This window comes from Neovison vison, chromosome 7, assembly GCF_020171115.1.
Source record: "Neovison vison isolate M4711 chromosome 7, ASM_NN_V1, whole genome shotgun sequence".
NCBI lineage: Eukaryota > Metazoa > Chordata > Mammalia > Carnivora > Mustelidae > Neogale > Neogale vison.
The window spans coordinates 173,126,945-173,151,119 of record NC_058097.1 but is presented as its reverse complement, the minus strand read 5'-3'; the positions used below and the strand labels follow the sequence as shown (position 1 = coordinate 173,151,119).

Genomic DNA, 24,175 nt, shown 5'->3' with positions numbered 1-24,175 from the left:
CAACCACACCTGCCTTTCGTTGTGGTGTGGTATTTTCACACCGGTGTTTTGTTCTCCCTCTTTACTAACTAGTTGGGTTAGCATCTCCTTGAAGAACACACCCTTCAACGTCTCCTAGGCTGTATTGCTTCATTGAGAGCATAAACAATTACAGCATAAAATATTACCTTTGGAAATGAAGTCATGCGTCTTTCTTAATTGCTGAACTCTTGTAATTCTAAAGGGGGTATGTTTTAAAAGTCTGTGCTTCACACACTTGCTAACACAAGCAAATGTGCCTGCGCATATAGGAAAAACATGAATCTAAGAGTTGCTTATTTTCTACTAATTATGCATGGAATGTGCAGAATCAGGAATGCCAAAGTAGGAGTCATAATGATAGATTTGGAAAGGACCTGAGAAGTAGCAAGTACACAATATTTTACAGTCAGGGAACTGCGTTCCAGAAGGGCTGAATTTCATCTTTGCTTCCTTTCCTCCCATTGTAATATATGGCTGCCAGAATTATCTTCTGCTGCAAACTTGATATGCTTTAAGCTCCTCTGGCAGTTCTGATTTGTTTTTAAAATTTTTTTTTCTTTTTATAATTTTTTGAAAGATTTTATTTACTTATTTGTCAGAGAAAGGGCAAGTGAGCACGAGCAGGGGGAGCAGCAGACAGAGGGAGAAGCAGGCTCCCTGCTGGGCAAAAAGCTGGATGCGGGACTTGATGCCAGGACCCTGGGCTCATGACCTGAGCCAAAGGCTGACGCTTAACTGACTGAGCCACCCAGGAGTCCCTGACAGCTCCGATTTCTAGAGGTCACATCAGCAAGGCTTTTGGGGATGTACGTTCTGCTAATCTTGGTAGCTTCTCTTGCCACCTGTATCCCTACTAGTTTGTAATGTTCAAGTTCCTAGATAGTTTTCTCTTTTTAACCGCTCTGGTTTTATCTCATTCAGTGTGCTTTCACACGTGATTGTCCCTGTGCCTGGAAGGCACCCTTACCCAAACAAATAAGTTATCTCATTCAGAGTCTTTCAAATTTATTTCCCCATGAATCCAATGACTACATTTTTCATCATGAAGCAGTATATATGGAAAAATCTAAATGATTGTCGTGAAACAGTCCTGGTTCTCTTTCTTTCTTTCTTTTTGTTTTAAGATTGTATTTATTTATTTATATATCAGAGAGAGAGAATACAAGCAGGGAGAGCGGCAGGCAGAGGTAGAAGCAGGCTCCCCGCTGAGCAAGAAGCCCAATGTGGGGCTCAATCCCAGGACCCTGGGATCATGACCTGAGCCGAAGGCAGGCACTTAACTGAGTGAGCCACTTGGATGCCCAGCTGGTTCTTTTTTTATGTGATGTACTTTGATATTGGCTTTTCATTATATATATATATATATATATTTTTTTTTTTTCTTTCTTCTTTAGAATGCCATGTTCTACTTGCTAAATAAATTTCATCTTCCTCTCTGTGCTACCAACTTGCTTGGGAAGGTTGGAAGTGTTTGGGAAGTGTTTTTAGTTGCACTAATTAGTGTGCTGGTGAGAACAGGGATGCCAAGTGCCCTATAGTGAGCAAAGTTGTCTTGAATAATGAGGAATTATCCTACTCAACATGCCAATTGCGCCCTGCTGAGAAACGTTGCCAACCTAATGAGTGAGTGCACAGATTGAAATACCAGCACTCTACAAAATAACATCTTCCCTTCACACCTTGGCACAACAGCCTTGCCTTTAGAAGTCTGTCCCCTGCTCCAGGTTTGGCTGATTATCTTCCCTTGCTGTGCCACACATATCACAGTGTACTTGTCATTTTTTATTGCCTTGCTGCTGTCTCAGAGTGCTCTTTGGGTAAACTCTGTCTTACTTGCCTTTATGTACCCAGTGCCCAGCACACAGACACAAACCCAGCAGGTGCTTAGTAAAGAGGGAATGAAGAGGCTTGGGCTGATGTCTTGCTGTAAGTGGGTAGCTGTGTGTCATATCATTTGGAGTTGGGTCAGCCTGGGAAAGAGAACTTCTAGCCATTGGATTAATTCTTTTTCCTGTGGAAGAAATGTGAGGAGGGTAATATATATGTTCTTATTTATAAAAGGCTGGTGTTGAGGTTTAATTTACATACAGTAAAACTCTCACTCTTTAGTAGACAGTTCTAAGAGTTTGGATACCTGTAATCATATAACCATCATCAAAATCAAGATATAGAGCATTTCCATCACACCAAAAAGTTCTTCTGTTCCCCTGTGTAGCCATTTTTCTCCCACTCCATCCCCCCCAGCTGCTGGCCACCACCAATCAGTTTTCTGTCTCGAAAAGTTGGCCATTTCTAGTGTGCCGTATGAGTGGCACACGGCGGATAGCCTTTTGAGTCAGGCTTTGACGTAGCATAAAGTATTTGCGATTCATCTGTGCTCCTGCTCCTATGTATCAGTAGTCTCCTTTTTGTTGTTGGATGTTATTAACATTGTATAGATACACCAGAGTTTCTTTATCCCTTTACCAGTTGGAGGGTGTTTGGGTTCTTTCCATTTTTTGGCAGTTACTTATACCTGGAGCTGCTGAGTCATGGTCATAAGTGCACGTTCGATTTTATAAGGAACTGCCGAACTGCTTTCCGAAGTGGTGGCACCATGTTGCCTTCCCACCAGCAGTGTATGAGAGTTCCTGCTGTTCTGTATCCTTATCAGGACTTGACATGTTCAGCATTTTTTGGGGGGAGGGGTGTCACATTTTAGCCATTCTGATAGTTGTGTGGTGTATCTTGTGATTTGTGATTTATTTTGCATTTCCCCACTGGCTACTGTTGAACACCTTTTTTTAGGTGCTTTCTGCCATTTGTGTAATCTTCTTTGGTGAAGTGTCTGTTCAAATCTTTTTGCCCACTTAAAAATCAGGTTTATTTTCTTACTGAGTTTAGAGAGTTCTTTCTGCATGGAGGTACTATTCCTTGATCTTACGTGTTTTGCAAATATTTTCTTCCAGTCTGTTTCATGTCTTTTCATTTTCTTAGCGATAGCATTATAGTCATTAATAGAAAAATTCTAAAAGGGCCTGAAGGGGAGGTTTTAATCCGCTAAAGTAGATGATCGTAAAATGAATTAAAAATGTTGTTCTCTATATCTCCCATACCAAAAAAGTTTTCATTTTTTAAGATCTGAAGTTGGCATTTTCTCTAGACTTTCTGTGTTGTTAAGAAGATTATATATAAAGATATTCAAGTACTTTAAATAGATCATGACATTACAAGGTGATAACTTTTCTCTGCAGTAATTAAAATTTATTTTTAAGTATCATTATGCTGGGTTGTAGCAGATACCTCCTTAAGGACTGCAGGCCTGCAGGGAAACAAGTTTTGGATTCTTTCCCTGGAAATCACTGCATTTTTGTGTTTGAAACACCAACCAGTGGTCCAGATAGCATGAAGTCAATTCCTCTTGCTGACTAAAACTGCAGTAGAAATGTTGCCCATGGCATTAGAGGGTGGTCTGTTTTGACATCTAGCTGGACTCCTGTAGTGCTAACCATGTAAGGTCAGGAAGATACCTCGGGAACAACATCTGACTGAAATGGCGTATGAACTGTTTTGGCCTAATTTCTGTAGTATAAAGAGCAGCATCTTCACATAGACATAGCTGCTCTGGTTGCTTTCAGAATGCAATGATGCATATTTCAAAAGTTGAACTTAATTGGATGTTGCAACAATATATAGTGATAGTAAGTGGTAGAGGAGACTAGAGTGACAGATTTTCATTAAAAAAGAAAATAACTGGGAGCACAACTTCTGACACAAGGAGCCTCACATACTAGCATGCTGCCTGGCACATATGTGGCTCATGTTAAATGGGTCACACGATATCTCCTTTTATAGGCAAGTCCTTAATTCACCTCTTTTGCCATTGGCATGGTGGCTTTAACTAACAAGGGCTTTCTCATCTCATGCTGTATGTCCTGCCAAAAAGAGCATCAGGGTCTATTAGATGGTAATATTGTACTTTTAGTCAAATATATTTTCAGGGAAGTTTTCATTGCCTCTTGAAGACCTTTAGGTGCCGATGGATAAACATGTTCAGAACTATAGGATTTCACATTTGTAAAATAGTACGCTCTATGTAGAAAAAAAATCTGTCATGACACCCATGAAATAGGACAGTGGTTATTTCTGTGAATTGATATTGTGGATGGTTTTCTCCGTGCTTCAGGGTTTTTTAAAATCATTTTTAAAAAGATTTTATTCATTTATTTGAGAGAGAAAGAAGAGCACAAGCAGGGGGAGAGGCAGGCAAAGGGAGAAGACACAGGGCTGGATCCCTGGACCCTGGGATCATGACCTGTGCCGAAGGCAGACACTTAACTGGCTGAGCCTCCCAGGCACCCCTGTATTTCAGTTAAAAAAAAAAAAACCCTATACACATAGATAACGTTTGTTCTGAAAAGAAAGAAATAGGGAGAAAAAGAGATTGCTTGCCTAGAGATATAGAATTGTGTTGGAAAAGAAATGAACTCTTCATGGGCTTTGACTAGAACTCTGGTGTTCTGTGGGTGTTGGCACTGCTGGGGGACCAGAGAGACCTTCCCTTCAAATTAGTTCCCCCAGAAGCATTTTTCAAATGTAGTTTTTGTTTTCTTTTTTGTTCATACTGTAGACATCTGTGAATGGGAGACTGACCTGAAATTTTGGGCTAACTACAAAAGACCCTAGAAAAGTCATTGGGATAGTAGTACTCACTATCAACATATGTTTGTTGAGTTTAAAGACATAACCATTTCCTAGAGAACACATTACAGAACCCTGTGTTCTCCAGCACCTGCATGTCATTTAGGGACTTGAAACTGCTGGATAGTGTTTGAGATATAATCAACAGTCTGGTAGTAGCAGTACGGTTTTATCTAGTACAAATAGGAGGGCTTATTCAAATTTAGATAACATTGGGTCAGTCACAGTATATTGGAAATTAAATAATTCCGTGGCAGGAGGCCCAGACCCAGCGAGCATGCAGTGGCGGAGTCTATGGTGGTACACGCTTGGCCATCAGCAAACAGGTTAGGCTTGCTTCTGGAGCATTTTATGGGGATTTTAAAAAGGTACCTTGTTGAAACATGATGTTGCTCTTTACTCTGTAGATACATTAGAGGTAGTGAATTTTATGAGAGAAAAAAGATGAGAGTTTAACCACTGGGGAGATTTAGCAGTTTCAATTAAACAATTGTACCCTTTAAATTTTAATTTTGAAACCAGTGACTGCTGGTGTTTGAGCATTCAGCTTTATTTTTCTAGTGAGGTAATGCACCTTCTGTATTTCTGATCTCTGTGGTAGAAAATTGGGAGTTTGGTTGGTATAATATGCAGACATTTGTTCTGTTTGAGAGAACTAAGTATGAAGAAGTCTGTTATGGAACAAATATGTATGGAAAAGATATAGTCAAGCACCCCACTAAAAGCTCTGGATTCTGTTCTCTGCTTATAACTGTATGAAGCCCTCCTAATCCTTAGAAAGTGGATTGTCCTTCTAAAAAATTCCTGTAAGAATATAATTTCCTTCCTCTCTGCCCATTCCTCTTCCCTCCCGCGTCTTTCAAGTGCTTGACTCTGTCAACTCCTGGGCCTCAACTTTTTTCTTTTAAAGTGAAGTATGTGACTTCAAAGGGCTCTTCTACCTTAAAAATTTTGACTCTTGGAGTTCTGGAGTTTAGAATCTAGTTTCGTAGTTGGAATGACTCCAGGTTTTAGGTCTTCTGCACCATTGAGTGTTTCTCTTGTGTAAAACTGATTTCTTTCTGGGAAGGAAGTCCACCACAACATGTCATGTTGTGATGCTCGGCCTGCTAGCTTTCACTGCACTGGACTCAGACCGCCAGCTTCCAGGAGCAGCACAACTCTGGATGGTAGTAAGCTAATACCTTATTACTTACTTAGCGTCTCATATGTAACTTGACATTTTCTGATCTTCAGGAGTCTACAGGATTTAGTTATTCCTGACTCTTTTTTTCCAAATGAAGAAGCTAGGGCTCAGAAAAGATGAAAGGCTTGCCCAAGATCGCACAGCTAGTACATTCATAGGTAGATCTTGGTCTTTGTGATACCAAGCCTGTGTACTTCCAACTATACCAGGCTGAACCCAAGGAAGGCCATCACCTCTCTTGAAATTGCCCTCGGACGCATTTGTGAGTTGGTGATGTTCTGACCTTGTATGATTCATTCATTCATTTTCTTTTCTTTTCTTTCTTTCTTTCTTTCTTTTTTCTTTCAGATTTTATTTATTTATTTGGCAGTGAGAGAGAGAGAGAGAGCATAAGCAGGAGGAGTGGCAGGCAATGGCTCAGAGAGACTGAGCAGGAAGCCAGATGGGGGACTCTATCCCAGAAACTCGAGCCGAGGGCAGATGCTTAACTGGCTGAGCCACCCAGGCACCCAATTTTTTTGTTTTCTGTTATATTTATTTCCTTCATAGGCATCCAGGATGGCAAATCAGTGGGTTTGATATCACAGATTGCTTCTAAGATTGTGTTGCCCATATGAAGGTCAAACCACTGATCTCAAGGTTTATCTTTTAGCTGAACATTTTCTATATAATTTTTTTAAACTTAGGTGTTTTAATGATTCATATGGCCTGTGAGCCTGAGATGTTTGTAATTATGGCATAGGGCTTCCATTTGTAAATTGTTACAGTTAACTTATCATCCCCAGCATCCTTTCCAACCATAAACTCTGTTGTCAGAGTTGGTGATGTCAGGTCTGGAATCCTCTCTAAGGCTTGTCTGTAGGTTGTTTATCACCATTAGCCCTCATTATTTTAAATGAGTACCCACCCACCTTATAATCTGTAACCACATGTTTCCAGAGCTTCTCTGGAGATAACATCTTGTAGGCTCCCCCATCTTCTTCTTTTTTTTTTTCCTTCCTATTCTCAAATATTTTGTTTAAACCCAGAAAGATGAGGGGAAATAGCTATAAAGGTGGAACCTCTCTAGTTTTGTGAAATTTAGGACATTTTGGAAACAAGTGTTGCTCCTGAATCTGAAACTTTGAAACAAAACCTCACCACATGTTTAAAACATATTAGTTTGTAAATATGGAGTCCTACTAATTGCATTTATGGCTCACAGCAGAACTACCTGTCATGTCTTGTTACTCTTAGGGGGAAAAAAAATGAGAGAATTATATAGGTGTATGTGTTTTAAAAAATTGGAATGCAGAGATAATGTGGTGTAATTTCTAAGTACGTGTCTTTTTATGGTGAGGCAAATAATCAGTTTTTCTGTTACGGTGATAGTCACATGAATTCAGAGAAAACTGTATGGAGTGCCTCCTTCTGTAAAATAATAAACTGTGGTTGTCCTTCTTTCTCCATTTATTGGAATGGCTAAAGAGCATCAATGCTGTGTGATATTTTACAGAATCATTGCTCACTCAGATTATTATTTTGCCTTTCAGTGTGACTAAACGTTTTGTTGTATTCTTAAGAATGATTTTATTGGTTAAGGGCAAATGGGTTTCCAGCGGGAATGACTCAGTGGTTTTATAATGGCAAACTAGTAGTCTTTAAATTTTGTGTTATGGTAAATGTTTCAGAAGCATGCCTTTTCCACAAAACGAACCTCATATATTTTCATTTGGGAGGAGGGGGCCCCTCCATGAAAACTGCAGGAAAAGGTGAATCATAGAAGTATACAATTTCAGGCTGGGAAGCCCCTCAACCAATCAGTTCAGTGCTCTCATTTTGCAGATGAGAAAACTGAGGCCCAGGATTACACAGTGGCTACGTGGCGGAAGCAGGGGTTGAGCCTGCTTCTTCAGATCCCAATTTTGCTGCTGTTTCTCCAGTATCTTTCTTGAGTGTTTATGAAAAACAAAGGGTTTCCCTTCCCCTGCCCAAGGATATTGTTCACTGACTAACGAAAGTACCATTAGGGTCTCTGTTTAAAAATAATTCCTTAAGAAAAAAAATTCCTTCAGATATATATTCATTTTATTTTTCTTACAAATTATCTTTAATAGATTTTGAGTTACTTTCAATGATAAAATTTTGGAATGCATGGGAATCTCTATGGACAGAGGATTCATCTCCAGAACAGTTTCATACTCAAATTTATATGAACTCTGATTCCTCAAATTCTAAAGCTATTTATAGTTCTTTTTTTAAATTGTCAAGCAAGAGCTCTCCTAAAATTCATTGATGATTGTACCAAGGTCTTGCGGGCAGCATCCCTCTCACTTTTACCCTTGGTAGGACCGTGGGTTTGCTTTCTATCTTGACAATTAATGGAGAGAAGTAACAGGATTTGCACAATACCTTGGGAAGACTCAATGTGCAGTTAAAATCATGGACCCTGGAGTTCACATTTCCTGTGAACATTGGGGAGGGTCTATACCTCAGGAAGCCCCAGTTTTCTCATTTGTAGGGGAGGATCTTTCGTGCGGTCTTAACCACGGTTTCAATATTCTCTACACATCAGCTGCCACTGCTTTTGCTGGTTTTGTGCCTGCTGTTACTGTTAATTCCCGAGCCAGGAAGATTTCCAGACTTGCCTTGGGAAGGGCTTGTAAAGAGGGTGCAAATTCCATTTCCAAATTTTAGTGAGTAGCAAAGATAGGGAGAAGGGACTCACATACCTTAGTACTGAAGGTGTCGGCTCCTTTAAAAGAAGATTTCACCTGACCAAATTAATAAAAATCATTGTGTTTTTATTGTTAGCTGATTTTGGTGTTTTATTGTTCGCTGATTTCGCTTCTACTTTCGTACGTGTTGAGGCGGTCACAATTGTGAATTTTCTTGGTGACTTTTAGAAAGGAGAGACCTGAGGGCACAGCCACAGACAAGAGGCAGAGGAACCTGAGTGAGGTAATGGCCCAGTGCATGCTGGGACTTTCCCTCTGAGGCTGCCTTAACCTGCCTTTCACCGTGTCCATGTTAACACAGAGTATGGAAAGAGAAAACCAGTTGAGAAGGCAGCTGCCAGGGAAGAAGAAAATGGTTAATAAAGTATTTCTTTTAACTCTTTGAACTAGTTAATTGTCAAGTTATATCAGCAAGTGAGTTCTCTCCTTCCTGCTGCTTCTGGAAGGAAAAACTGGAAATGGACAGCATACCTGTCATGTAGCCACATGTCTCTGGGCTGCATCTGTTCCTAGGCTAAAAATGAAATCCCCTCACAGCTATTACCTGGAGGACTTTTACAGGTTTTGCAGAAAATATGACTGGAATACAGCTACAGCCTGTTTTATTGTCCCTGACAGTGACTTAAGAAGCAACCCGTACCTGCAAATCTTTTATCATGCCCCAGGGTATTCATTTGTTTATTTTTTATCAGGTACAGCACTTTGAATACCAGAGCCCTGGGCAATCAAACTGGCCTACTCATTGTAGGTAGTTTGAGGCCTCTTTTTTCCTTTCCCTTTCCATGTCCTTTCCTTTCCTTGAATACTTAAAAAGTGGGATATACATAGGATCCGGGTATATTTCTATGTTCATTTCTAAATTATGGAACATAATTTACCTTTGCCTTTGGAAGCCAGATTGTGTTTATCCCTATGTCTGACTTGTGTGTTCATTTTTCTCATTTCTTTATAGAATGCCAGCACTTATTTTTCTGTTGAATTAAGTTCTTTAAGTCTAATATCACTTAGTCAAAAATCTTAACTTTTATGTTTTCCAGGGATATCAGTATGAACAACATTACTCAATTACCGGAAGATGCATTTAAGAACTTTCCTTTTCTAGAGGAGCTGTAAGTAATATTTTATGAAATGTGTTTTATTTGTGTGTTTGTTTCCCTGTTCCCTTTGAAGCTCTTACAAAAAGTCTAATGTTTCTTAGGGGGCATTTAGATAGCTTAGTTTCAGTGAGATTTGTGCAGAGGATATAAAGTGGTTTCTTTTTTTCTTTTCTTTTTTTTTAAAAAATATTTTATTTATTTATTTGACAGAGAAAGATCACAAGTAGGCCAAGAGGCAGGCAGAGAGAGAGGAAGGGAAGCAGGCTCCCTGCTGAGCAGAGAGCTGGATTGGGGCTTGATCCCAGGACCCTGAGATCAAGACCTGAGCCGAAGGCAGAGGCTTAATCCACTGAGCCACCCAGGCTCCCCTCTTTTTTTTTTAAGATTTTTATTTATTTGAGAGAGAGAGAGAGTGTGAGCAGTAGGGGGGGCGTGGGCAAAAGGAGAGGGAGAAGCAGACTCCCTACTGAGAAGTGAGCCAAAGGCATGCGGGGCTTGATCCTAGGACCCTGGGATCCTGACCTGAGCCAAAGGGAGATGCTTAACTGACTGACCCAACCAGGCACTCCGGAAATCATGTTTTTTTTTTTCGGGGAAACTTGATTTTTTAAGCAGTGTAATTGCTGAAGTTATTTTTGAATGCCAAAACTAAAAATGTTACTTTCTTTGGAATTTTTTGGTACAATTATTATAACCATGAATGCTACAGTGACACAAGTTAATTACAGTGTTATCCTGCGATAACAAGGCTAGAGTAATTACCATTGTTGCCAGAGGAGTTGCTGTGTGGGTAACACAACCATAAAAAATAATACAAGGAGTTTTAGTGTCATGATGCAGGAGACAGTATTGTTGCAAGTGAGCAGAAAATTGAGTGTAGGTCCCCTGGGACATTTGCACAAGACTTTTGGGAATTGGGAGAAGGCATGGAACATAATCCCAGTCTCTTCAAACACCTTTAAAAATGTTTTTGGACTTGTCAATTGTAGCTCACACTTCCAGCTTAACAGTTTATTTTGTGGTGAAGTTCTTTCCATCTGTTTTCTTTTGTTTTTTTAAGATTTTATTTATTTATTTGACGGGGAGAGAGGCAGCAAAGGAGGGAACACAAGCAGGGGGAGTGTAAGAGGGAGAAGCAGGCTTCCGGCCGAGCAGGGACCCTATGCAGGGGCTTGATCCCAGGACTCTGGGATCATGACCTGAGCCAAAGGCAGATGCTTAATGACTGAGCCACCCAGGCATCCCTTTCCATCTGTTTTAACCTCCATTTCATTTTGCTTTCCACACTTTTTTGAAGCTTGTGATCAAAATAGGCACAATTACATTTTAAAGTAATTGGAAACTATAGATTACATTGAGAATCCAGGTGAAAAAATAAATTAAAATCAGACTTAAATCAAGCTAAATCTAGGCCTCTAATGGCCAGGCTAATGGATTATGTAATACATGTAGGTAAGAAGACTACAGTTTGATACTAAGAACATCAAAGAGATACAGCCCTGAAGGAATCTAAATTCATATTACAGATTATATTCTGTAGCCCAGCTATTGAGTATTAGATCCAAGTCCATGAATGTCTCCTATCTTAGCTCAGCCTCTCCCCCAGCATGGGGAACAGGAGTCAAATATAAGCCCTGCAGGTTGTATGTTCTCTCTTGCTTCTGACAAGAGCGCTGATAGAGCAGTTAAGTATTTAATAAAATCTAGGCAAAATTTTTCTTCCCACACTACTTAGCTGGACACAATGTTCCCACAGCAAAAATTGAACAGAGATTATTTGCCACGTCTAAGCTTGTGAACTGGGTCAAGTTACTTAACCTCCCTGTGCTCAGTTTCTTTGTCTATATGGTACAGATAGCAACAGTCTCCCTCATAGTATTCTGGTGAAGACAGAATGAATTAATAGATGTTAAATGCTTAGGACAGTGCATGAAGCAGAGCAAGTGTTATGTAAATTGTAGCCAGTATTTATTTTACTATTTTAAAAGTGCAAGGAAAAAAGCAGTGAAATACTAAGTGTTATCTTTGGGTTAAAAAAATTAAATGTATATTTTATTTTTGCCTCTCTTGTTTCCTATAGTGAACATTAATTATTTTGTAGTAAATGGCTATTCATTCTTTTGTTGAGATACGATTGACTAATAACATACTGGCTTCATGGTGTTCAATATAATGATTCAATGTTTGGGTATATTATGCAATGATCACCACAGTAAGTCTAGTTAATGTCCATCCCCATGAGTCACACATTTTTTTTTTTTTTTGGTGATGAGGACTTTTAAGATTTACTCTCTTAACAACTTTAAAATATGCAATACAGTATTATTAACTGTAGTCAATGTGTGCTATACCTTACATTCTCATGACTTACTTATTTTATAATTCAAAGTTGATTCCTTTTGACCCTCTTGACTCTTTTTGCCCACCCCACTCCCTAACTGGTCATTTTTTAATTAAAATTTAAATTAAAAATGAGTGAACTATGTGTTTGAAGCCCCCGCCTCCTGACTCCCACCAGTCAAGCTTTTAAGATGCTTTACCTATTTATTCTTGTTTCTTATTTATATGTTTATAAATACACATTATACAAATTTATTTACATATTTTTAAAGTTTTAGACTTTAGGATTAATCTCCCTTTACGGAAGTAATGATGCAATGAAAGGACATTTACAATTGGTTGTTCACCCATTGTATAGCTGCTGTGTGATGCACCAGATAGGAGAGAGGCTCTGCTTGCTCTGGGTGGGGTGACTGGGTGCAGACCACCTTCCATGTTGCCTTGGACTGCCAACTCCACTCCGAGGGGTTGTATGGTGAGGGCCTGGATATGGAGTCAAACATGCTTAGTCTCTGCTTTGTGAAGTTCACATCTTGGGTTTTTTAAAATCGCCAATGTCAAGCTCATGAATTCTGTCAGTTGAGACTTTTCATTGGCACCAAATTACCCTTGACTGTTAGTGCTTTGTGGGTAGGTCACATTGTCTTCATATTCTGCTCTGGCAATGATGGAGCCCATCAGATCAAGCCAGCACATCTTCTCCAAATATTGGATGGGATTTAGAAATGAATTCAGGGGCGCCTGGGTGGCTCAGTGGGTTAAGCCGCTGCCTTCGGCTCAGGTCATGATCTCAGGGTTCTGGGATCGAGCCCTGCACCGGGCTCTCTGCTCAGCAGGGAGCCTGCTTCCCTCTCTCTCTCTCTGTCTGCCTCTCTGCCTGCTTGTGATCTCCCTCTGTCAAATAAATAAATAAATAAAATCTTAAAAAAAATAAAAATAAAAATGAATTCAGTTAGGAGAGCTGATGGGGATATTTAAAGAATACTTTAGAATAGTCTTTACTACTTTGGGAATACTTCAGGCATTTAAAGGAATTTTTTTCCATGTTAATAAAAGCATGGTAAAAAGTCCCCCCTCCTTTTTTAATAGAACATTGTAGTTGATTTTGACATTCCAAAATGATGCTGCCATGACTATTGTAATAGTTCATAAACCTTGTAACCATTTACCCAGAACTCATCTGGAAGTCATTTAAGAGTGATTGTGAAATTGAGGTGCCCTGAGTTGAAATGAATGATTTGCTGAGGTTTTGGGTTTTTTTTTTCTATTATAGTTAATGAGGTGCACTTTACAAGATGTGACCGGGTTGGCCAAATTTTATATGATGATTCCGAGTGCTTGGAGTATTGGGTGGAATCACTTCCCAGCAATACATAAGAAGTATTTATAGATACTTAAACATTTACTTATTTTTTTCAACAAACACTGGATCCTGCTCTGTACCAGGTTCTGTAGTAGTTTCCAGGGGTACAGAGACAGGTAAGTATGGTCTTCATCCTTGGAAGTGACAGTCTGTCTGTTGCTGTGCTAATACTAGAGCCATTAGCCATAGGTAGCTTTTTAGTTTTACATTTAAAATAATGAAAATTAAATAAAAAATCCAGTTCCTTAGCAAAACTAGCCATCTTTCAAGTACTTGGTAAGCATCTGTTGCTAGGGGCTATTGTATTTGACAGCACAGACAATAGAACATTCCTAACACTGCAGAAAGCTCAGTTTTACAACATGGGTCTAGAGGAAGGTATGGAACTATCTCTTGGTACAGCGTGATGAAGACTGTGAGAGACATGTGTGTAAGGTCAATGAAAGCCTAACGTGATATATTACTTGAGATTCTAGGATTTGGGAAAGGCTTCCTAGAATAGCTTCAACAGGGATGCCTAGGTGGCTCAGTGGGTTGGGCCTCTGCCTTCGGCTCAGGTTATGATCTTGGGGTCCTGGGATCGGGCCCCACATCGGGGTCTCTGCTCGGGTGGGGAGTCTGTTTCCCCCCCTCCCTCTGCCTGCCTCTCTGCCTGGTTGTGATCTCTCTCTGTCAAATAAATAAATAAAATCTTAAAAATAAAATAGCTTCAACTGAGTCTTAAAGGACTTCTGGGAATTACCAGATGCATGTAAGGTTGGGTGCTCCAGAAAGAACCTTTTAACATGTGCAAAGACATAGAGGTAGACATTTCAGAAATGTTAAAACACACTTACTAACAGGTATTCCTAATGAAATATAGAGAAATTTGAAATATTCAAAGATGGAGAAGTATCAGAATATGAGGCCAGATAGATCATAAAGGGACTTTTTAAGCTAAACAGTTTAGACTTAATCCTGAAGAAGCTGAATTGGATATGAGGGTGAACAGGTGGGAGTTGATTAGATGTTTGCCCTGAATGACTGGATGCCCTTCACTGATTTCTCCCCTACATCTCTCCTCCAAAAACGTTCAATTCAATACATACAACATCTGAAAATTGGGGACCGTGTCTTGATTTTTGTACCTTGGCTTCCTACTCTTGAACATGTAACTCCTCACAGTAGTATTGTGAAGGGAAAACGGAATAATTTATGTCAAAGTGCTTTGTGGCCAAAGTGCTATGTCCACAAGAGTGAGGTAAATTTCACCAATCCTCATAAACATTGCAGTGCTTCTTTTTCTTGAAGTATTTCAGAGAGAGGTTCTTTTGCTTGGCGATGGAAGCTGGAAAGGGTCAACATAGGTTTCTGTTAGCAGTGTCAGAGGAAAGCCAGAATTCTTAGGAAATATTAACTTATTATCCACAGAATCTAGTCTGATGTGATGCTGGTACAACCACTTTTGGATTTCCTTGAGACCTGCAGGGTATTGATAGGCATTTGGGGAATGGCTGAAATGTGGAGTTGTGAAAATGATTTAATTTGAAACAATAGAGGGAGTATCCAATTGCTTTTCCATAATTGCCACCAAAAAAGTCCATGGATGTTACTTCGAGTTTAAATGTTGCAATAGCAGGTAGAAACCATTGCCAGCTTTGGCAGTTATACACTTTATTGTTTAATACATTCTAGCAGATGAGGGTAATTCCATTTGTTTCAAAATGTACTTTGACTTTGGAAGACTCACAATGCTCAAGTAAAATTTAGATCTCTGAGTACTATTCAAGCTTACTCATCATCTTTTTTCCTCATCTGTAGGACATTAATTCTAAATTAAGGCATTACAGTGCAAAAGAGGACTAGTGAATAATTTGAACAGGGAGATTTCAAATCAGATACAAACAGTGGATCAAAACCAAATAGTTTAATTTGGCCAATACTTAAACCTAGAACAGGTATTCACACATACACACACATGCGCACACATGTACATAACATTTCAGGCTTACGAAATGTAAGCATAAGGAATTTTCACACATACCATTTAGTCAGATTCCCCAAGTGTTAATATTCTCTTTCCACATGCATGCACACAATAGGAGATCTAAAATATATGTACATTTCCCCCCTGAATCATTTGAGAGTAAGTTGCAGTCATAATTCCCCTTTACCACTAAATATTGCAACTATTCTAAATACAAAGATATTCACAGTTGCCAAACTCAAAAAAATAGTGTTGATGTATATTATCATCTGATCTATAATTCTCATTCAAATTTGACAACTGTTCCATTGGTAATTCTCTATAGCAACAGAAAAATAAAATTCTGGTCCAGCATACAGTCTAGAACCACAAGTTGTATGTGGTTGCTGTGTCTTGATAATTTATTTTAAGTTTCAAAAACTGTTTTTTCCAGAATGTAAAAGCGTTTCTCAGTTGCTCTGGTGATGTTTGAAAGTTAAAAATACTCTGTTCTGGGGTGCCTGGGTGGCTCAGTGGATTAAGCCTCTGCCTTCGGCTCAGGTCATAATCCAGGGTCCTGGGATGCAGCCCCGCATCGGGCTCTCTGCTCAGCTGGGAGCCTGCTTCCCCCACTCTCTCTGCCTGCCTCTCTGCCTACTTGTGCTCTCTCTCTCTCTGTCAAATAAATAAATAAAATTTTAAAAAATAATAAAAATAAAAATACTCTGTTCTTAGGTGCAGTCTCCTGCTCCAGTTTCTAGTGCTCTGTTGGGATGATTTGGTAGCAAAGATCACTCCCTTTACTGCTGGGAACTATACAGTGAGCTCACTGACGGACATGGCTTGTTCATGTTAATTCCTATGTGTCATTTAGAAAGCTGTCAGATCAAGGAGTAAAGGCGGAAAAAGAGAAATGGGAAGAGAGCTCGTACTAACTGAACCTGCTATGTATTGGGTAGCCCTGCAGCCTCCAAATAGACATTGTTTTAGTTCATAAAATGTTGAACTACATATTCAGTCCCATTTTCCTGGTGAGGAGCTGAGGTTTTCCTCAGAGAGGTTAAGTAACTTGCCTGAGGTTACATAGCATGTCATTAATGGACCTGGATTTCATCCCAGGGTATGCCCCTGTAGATGTGGAGAGGATGGGGAAAGACTTGTAAAACAATTTGCTAACTCAACAGACTTTTGTTAGGTAGAGCACTGTGTTCAATGTTGAATTAAATGAGATCCTTGCCTTCAAGACAAATGGGTGGTATATTAGAGTTTGGAGAGTTCAAAGGAGAAAGAAAGTTCTACTTACTAAGAAATATTAGGGAAGACCTCATCTAAGAGTTAGTATTTCTGGAGAGTTTTGAGGGTTGGTAGGAGTTAATTCATAAGGAGATGGGGAAGAAGGAGTGTGAGAAAAGATATAAAAACTGGTACAGGTGTTCAGAATGATGTGGTGTTTGGTTCGGTTCTAGTGCTGATTTACTGAAAGGAAGTTATGGAAAAGAAACCTAGAAAGGAGTTTGGGGCCAGACTGAAGCCCCAGTCTTGTGCTTGTTTCCTGGCAGACGAATGAGGAGTTTTAGCCTTTGAGTGACTATTGAAGTGTTTTGAGCTAAGGAATGACTTGACCAGATATGACCTTCAGTAAAGGTAATCTCGTAGTAGATAGTAGGATGTTTGTGATTGAGACAGTGCAGGGAGACAAATGAAGACGCTGATGGCAATTGTCCAGGTGAGAATTATGAGAATCTGAACTAGGGCAGTTGAGAGGCAGTAAGAGAGAGCCCGGAACCTCTGTAAAAGGTACATGGAAGTAGAGTCAAGAGGATGTCTCAGGGGCTCCTGGGTGGCTCAGTTCTTAAGCATCTGCCTTCAGCTCAGGTCATGATCCCAGGGTCCTGGGATTGAGCCCCGCATCGGGCTTCCTGCTCAGCATGAGGCCTGTTCCTCCCACTCTCCCTCCTCCTGCTTGTGTTCCCTCTCTCTCTGTGTCTCTGTCAAGTGAATGAATAAAATCTTAAAAATAAATAAATAAATAAATAAAGGACATCTCAGCTAGGGTGATGTGGATGACATCTGTAACACGTTCATTTAGGATTATCAGGGTCTGGTGTGCTTTGATAAAGATGCTGACATACAGACAATACAGAAAGAGAAATTGTTTGGAAGAAAAGCTATTAGTTTTGAATATACATATAAAATTTAGATGAGATCTGAATGGGGTCCCTGGAAGTATAGGCATGGAGCCCAGAAGTATAGATTATAGAATTAGAGTACTATGGGTATATATTTGGGAGTCTTTTATTTTAAGGTGATTACTGGAAACATGAGATGGAAAGAGCTTGCCAAGAGAGAGAGGGCAAAAGAAAAGGGAAGGAAGCCAAAGACAACTCCTTGGGAAACACTTGAATCCGGGTGTGGGAAGAAAACCAAGTGCCAGAGAAGCAGGAGAACTAGGGCAAAACTGTGCCCCAGGAGCTGTGGGAGGAGAGATTTTTCACAAGAAACGAAGGATCAACATTGACAGGCTAGAGAAAGGTGCCTGTGGCCAGATACTGAGAAAAGGCCTTGAATTTAAGTTTTTTAAAGAATCATTTCAGTGAGGTTGTGAGATTGACGTTGGGGTCAAGAAGTGCATCAAGGGGCTGGCTTTTGGGGATTGCTGTAGGTGGTTTCTGGTTTGGGGAGAGTAGCTAAAGCTTGGAATATGTACTGTATTTGACACGAGTCCCCAAGGGTTAAGAGACAGAAACCCAGCTGAGGCATAATAGAGGATTTATTGTTTCATGTGGAACTAGAAAGTCCAGAGGTGGAGTTGGCTTTAGATGGTACTCGATCTCAAGGTTTAAAAATTATGAGAGTTTTCTCATGCTCTTCATTTCTTAACTTTGATTATCTCTAATTTTGTGTTTTGGCTTCATTCTTTCCTGTTGCAAATAGCCTGTCTCCATATGGTGGAAAAGTAAACCTTTGGTAGTCCCAAGCACGTCTTTGCATCTTGAGATCCAATGAGTATCTCAAGTCTTCCTCACTGTTTTCAGCAGAAAACTCCTAGGAGGACTTAAGTTAGCTAGGCCTACTTCATGTGCTTATTCTTGAACTAGTTACTTTGTTTGGGATGGCATGGTCCAGTCTAGCTTATGAATTCATCCCCACCCATTGGGACTACTTGAGGTGGACAGTCCCCCTGAAAGGAAGTAGAAGGGGGAAGGAAGACTGGCAGAAAGAAACCACAGTTGTTGGGCACCTGGGTGGCTCAGTGGGTTAAGCCGCTGCCTTCAGCTCAGGTCATGATCTCGGGATCCTGGGATCGAGTCCCGCATCGGGCTCTCTGCTCAGCAGGGAGCCTGCTTCCTCCTCCTCCTCTCTCTACCTGCCTCTCTGCCTACTTGTGATCTCTGTCAAATAAATAAATAAAATGTTAAAAAAAAAAAAAAGAAACCACAGTTCTTTCAGCCCATTAGAGTCTCGTAACTACACATATTGTAGGAGATGTTTGTTTAATTGGGCCAATCAGAAATGAACAAAGGACCAATGAAGAATATAGAAGGGTCTCAGTTAAAGCCTAAGTATTATTAATTTATAGTGGAAGCAACGGGTTCTGTAACTTTGTCTTGTAGTGCTTTGCAGTTTTTACAGTTTAGAAGTAGAGGTGATGAAACATGGGGTGTACTCAAATCTTGGGTTTGAGAAGTCAGGACTTCATAGGGGACAAGGGGAAATCAAGTAGGCAAATCAAGCAGTTCATTGTTAAAAGATTTGTGGGATTCAGAAAGTGTAGAAAAGCAACTGAAACCACAGTTTGCTGGTCTATTTATGTATTTTAATCAAAGCTAATTATTTGTCATTTAACTAAAAATAGTAGTGATTTCAAGTAAGTGAACATGTATTGGACTTCCTACTAACATAATTTAATTTTCACTACCTCTTAGTTAGGACTATGTGTTTATATCAAAGAAGATCATGTTGGAGGTGCTAAAAACTCTGTATGACAGATACACTTAATTTATTAAGAAAATGACCATAAAATTAATGGATACTTGATTTTTAAAATATGGAAGCCTAGAAAGATAAGGTAGAAATATAAAAGGAAAAAGTAAGCACCCATCATCTCAAACAACAATGGCTTAAACGTGTAAGGTGCACGTGCACACACACACACACACACACATATCTAGGGAACTACTGTGGTATGTCACAAAGTCAGTGGGGCTGTAGGATCTGATACTCTGCACTTCTCATTCTATAGCTATCATGTCAAGATCATAAAATAATTGTCTACATAAGCTGTAGCCATCCTGACCCAGTTCTTAACAACAGGAAAGATGAAGGTGGAAAGAAGGAGGTGGGTATTTCCCAGTGGTCAGCTTCCAGAAACCATCTTAAGCCTCCCATATAATACTTCTGCTCACACATCTCACTGACTAGAACTTGGTCACATGGGTACACTTAACAGTGGGATGCTGGGAAGTATGGCTTTTGAACTGAGCTTATTGTTGTCTAGACCAAAATCATAGCTTTATTAACATGTAAGAAGGGAAGAAAGGTTATTGATTGGACAATTAATTAAAGTACTTTTGGGTTTAAGAAACAAATTCAATTCAAAGTAGCTTCAACAATAAGGGAATGTATTATCTTGCCTGATGTGAAGACCTACATGTGGTAGAACTCTTGTAGGGTTGGTTAATGGAGTTAGGTCACCTCTTCAAGAATTCACTTTCTGTCTTCCTACTCCGCTCCTCCGTTAAGGGTAGCGCCATGGTTTCAGTCACTTCACATAGTATATTTAGACATGCTAGCACCCAGAAAGAGAAGAGAGTTATCCCTTCTATTGAATCCCCATTTAGGAAGAAAGCTACCTTTCCAAGAAACGCCCGCAGACTTCGTGTAACCAGAGCTGGGCTCACAGGTCTAGCCCTAAACCAAGTCACCAGAATGGGGTCAGTATGATTGGTTAAAACCAATCGTGATTTACTCATGGAACTGTGCCATGTGAAGGAAATGATACTTGAACAACCCAGGGCTCTGCCAGGAAGGCATGAATCAGTATTTGATATGCGTGGTTCCTCTCTCTTCTCTTCATATCTTACCCTTCTCATACGGGTCCATTTTGAGCCCTTTCTGCCAACAGAAGCCTTCCCTGGTCTTTCTTTTCCAAGTTCCTCTTGCACTTTCTGTGCTCCTCTCCACGAAGTGCTGGCTTGAGTGCCCTGTTATTTTGTGCTTAAGGTATGTCAATGTGCACTTGTCTCTCCAGCTCCTCTGACTTTTCCCTAAGGCTGGGTCCTGTTGTCATACCCTTCCATATGACCTGGTGAAGGTAACCACAATTTTGAGCTTGAAATTGAGGGAGGAATGTTAAGACAAAGGATTTCTTCTTATTTTGAATTGAGTGCAGTCAGAAACTCTATCAGACTACATTAAAACTAAATTCCATTAAAGTTTTATGTTTAATGAATTACCCTTATTTAAAAGAAATGAAATGAGAAGTGTATTGGGAAAACTCAGTACTTACCATGCCAAACCTATGGTGCTTGGCCTGTAGTCGAAAGTCAATATTTATGGGTAGATGTGAGTTGTAAAACTTTTTAAAAGCTATAACATAGTTCCTCATATGAGTGGATATTGTGTGTGTTTATTGCCAGAAGTTGTCAAGATAATTCTGCTCAGGAAATGTAACCATTGCCAGGGTTTTATTGCTTTACCTATGATATATGTAGGTATATTCAAGTAGATATATGAAATAATTTTCCTCTTCTCTGAGGGAAATCTACTTTAAAAACCTTGGGAATTTCTCTAATAAGGGTTCTTAATACATGCATGTTCTTTAAACATTCCATTTTAATGTGCACTTCCATAAAAGTTATATGAAGATATAAAACTTCCTGGTATGTGAAGAAATAGGGTGAGTAAAACATTGTCAGATGAAGTTTATTTAACCTTGATAGGAAGAATGTCCAAGGGAGGCTATTTAGTTGTTAGCCCTTGTATTTACTAAGAGAATAACTACATCCTTTGCTTCTCTTAAAGCCATTCATAGAAAATACACAAAGCAACATTGCTTTGTTTCTGCAATTTACATGATTTTACTTATTTACCTTGATTTATTTCTAGGATTTACGTTATTTAGCTGTGGTATAGGACCTTGGACAAGGCATGAAGGAAACATAGGCACTTTGTTCTATTTAAAAAAACAACAGGAAGATGGTGATAATGAGGACCAGTAGAGTAGGATAATATAAATGAAGAGGTGCTCCAGTAATGTTACTTTTTTCAATATATGGACATATATGTCTAAAGATTTATGTATTTATTAAGAGAGAGAGAGAGTGCACGCACATAGGAGGGGCAGAGGGGAAGGGAAAGGGAAAGGGAAAAACTCCCAAACAGAGTCCCCACTGAGCACAGAGCTCAACATGGGCACAAGCGCATGACCCTGAGATCATGACCTGAGCCCAGACCAAGAGTTGGACACTCAACAAACTGAGCCACCCAGGCGTCCCAACTTTTTGTCAATATGTATTGATCCTAAATATCCATCAGTGGAAACCAGTGTACCTCTTGAGGTCTTTATTTTTCACAAGAGGCAGCAGAGTTCCAACCATACAGTAGGGCCTTAACATGTAAATAAATACATGCTCGGGGACTTTTATTAGAGTCCTGTGTTGCAGTGTTTTTTGCTTTTACTTTAAAATAATTGCCAACATTTTAGAACCTGTGGATTTCAAATTACATTTATTAAGAGGAGGCCACTCACACCTTCTGTTAGACACTTTCCTGTGGCCATTCTTGCTCGGTTCAGTCTTGAACAAGAAATGCCTTCTCTGGAGGCAGTGTCCTGGGCCCGTGCTTGTGTCTGTTGTACTTTGCAGGCAGCGTGACACTGTGCTGACCCACCCGCTGGACAGAATTTAATGGCATTGCAGGAGAGGCAGCCTGGATGTAATTAGGGGTAGTCTGGCAGTTCCTATGTGCGGCTTCATCTGTGGGATAGAGAAACATAGGTACAGAAGGAAGTGGTGAGGGAGGAGAGGAGACCCTGGGGAAGGGGTCGATGAATATAGCTCAAAAGGGAAGGGGGGTGCACCAAGTACTTTTCTGCCAGAACTTGACAATAGCGTAGTGCTAGCCCAGCTGGTAACCGCTTCTGAAAAGGGAAGGTAGGTGCACAAATGGGTGGGGGCCTTTGTCCTCTATTCCCCATCCTCTCCGTAGTGTGGTAGAGAAATGGCCTCGAGCACAGCTCTCTATTGTGTGTGCACGCGAGCTTCCGGCCTGGGCCCGACTGCGGCAGTTGCTTCAGCTCCCGCTTTCTCCACGCCAGGCTCCTCACGACAGCTGCTGCAAGCTCCTGAGGCCTTGTCTGCCCTCCTCCCGGCTGGGTGCCTATGTCAAGTCAGTGTGTAGATTGCAGACCTTAGTCCACCGGTTCTTGGCCGGAGTTCCAGCCAAATGGCTACAGTGAAATTTCTGTAATAGGCCAGAAGAAACCTAAATCCAGGCCTTTCTTAGAGAAATAACACCAACTGTTTTATTATCTGTTCCACACTTGCCTCTCTCCTTTCTTTAAATTGCTTCCCAAGTGAGGAAATCCAGTCTAATTCAGCACATTTCATGAAAGCATGAAGCCTCTGGTGCAGATTACACACTGAAATGTGGCCTACTTGTTCATACCCACCACTGGCCAGTGCCCATTTAACCAGCGCTGTTCCTGCTTCCCCCTTCTGGGATGGACAGCAGATTGAAAATATCATGTAGCATATGCATTAGGAAGAGAGGATATAATTGAAAACTCTAGCTTCCCCTGGAAAGAGCTGCTAATGTGAAACCTTGGACCTTATGAATAATAAATGTGCACAAAACAGATTCATAAAGACATTACACACTGAGCCACTTGTATCCTGTTTCCTGGAAGGGTTCCAGATCCAGTGGGAGAGCGGAAGTCTAATGGCTTGCTCTTTCCCTCTCCACCCTCTGTCTGTCTCTCCCCTCCCAGACTTTCTCTGCTTCTGAGACTGTTGTAACAAGCAGAATAAATAGGAGTTGCCTTGAGGTAGACTGTGTCCCCATTTGAAGTCCTGCTAGACTTGTTTTAATTTTGTGTGATCATGTGTGCAACTCAGAGTGTGTTGAGATAATACTGTTGACCAGTGGATTGGTGTTCCCGTGTTTAAGGTCCACCCCCTACCCTTCCCTAAGAAAGCGTACTCCCAGCAGATGTTAAGAAAGAAAATTGTTGCCATAGCACTTTAAGAGCTAGCCCAGTAGTTCTTTCTTGTCAGGAGAGTGAAGGGCAGTAGGGGAGCAGAAATGAAACAAGAGCAGAAAACATGCAGAAGAGAGAAGGTTAAACAGTAAGGTTTCCCCACTCTTTAAGAAGCAGTGAAATCCAGGGGCGCCTGGGCGGCTCAGTGGTTTAAGCCTCTGCCTTCGGCTCAGGTCATGATCTCGGGGTCCTGGGATCGAGCCCCATGTCGGGCTCTCTGCTCAGCGTGGAGCCTGCTTCCCCCTCTCTCTCTGCCTGCCTCTCTGCCTACTTGTGATCTCTCTCTGTCTATCAAATAAATGAACAAAAATCTTTAAAGGGACGCCTGGGTGGCTCAGTTGGTTGGACGACTGCCTTCGGCTCAGGGCGTGATCCTGGAGTCCCGGGATCGAGTCCCACATCAGGCTCCCAGCTCCATGGGGAGTCTGCTTCGCTCTCTGACCTTCTCCTCGCTCATGCTCTCTCTCACTGTCTCTCTCTCTCAAATAAAAAAAAAAAAAAAAAAAAAAAATCTTAAAAAAAAAAAAATCTTTAAAAAAAAAAAAAGAAGCAGTGAAATCCAGACT

The 24,175-nt window shown here is 40.4% G+C and overlaps 1 protein-coding gene across 1 annotated transcript in view; it reads left to right on the top strand.

Annotated features, from left to right (window-relative positions):
- The window catches only part of LGR4 (leucine rich repeat containing G protein-coupled receptor 4), a 104,207-nt gene that overhangs the window by 46,974 nt on the left and 33,058 nt on the right, over positions 1 to 24,175 (top strand). The window contains exon 2 of the mRNA XM_044258989.1: positions 9,642 to 9,713. Coding sequence (XP_044114924.1) covers positions 9,642 to 9,713 — 72 coding nt within the window. The remainder of the gene's footprint in view (positions 1 to 9,641; positions 9,714 to 24,175) is intronic.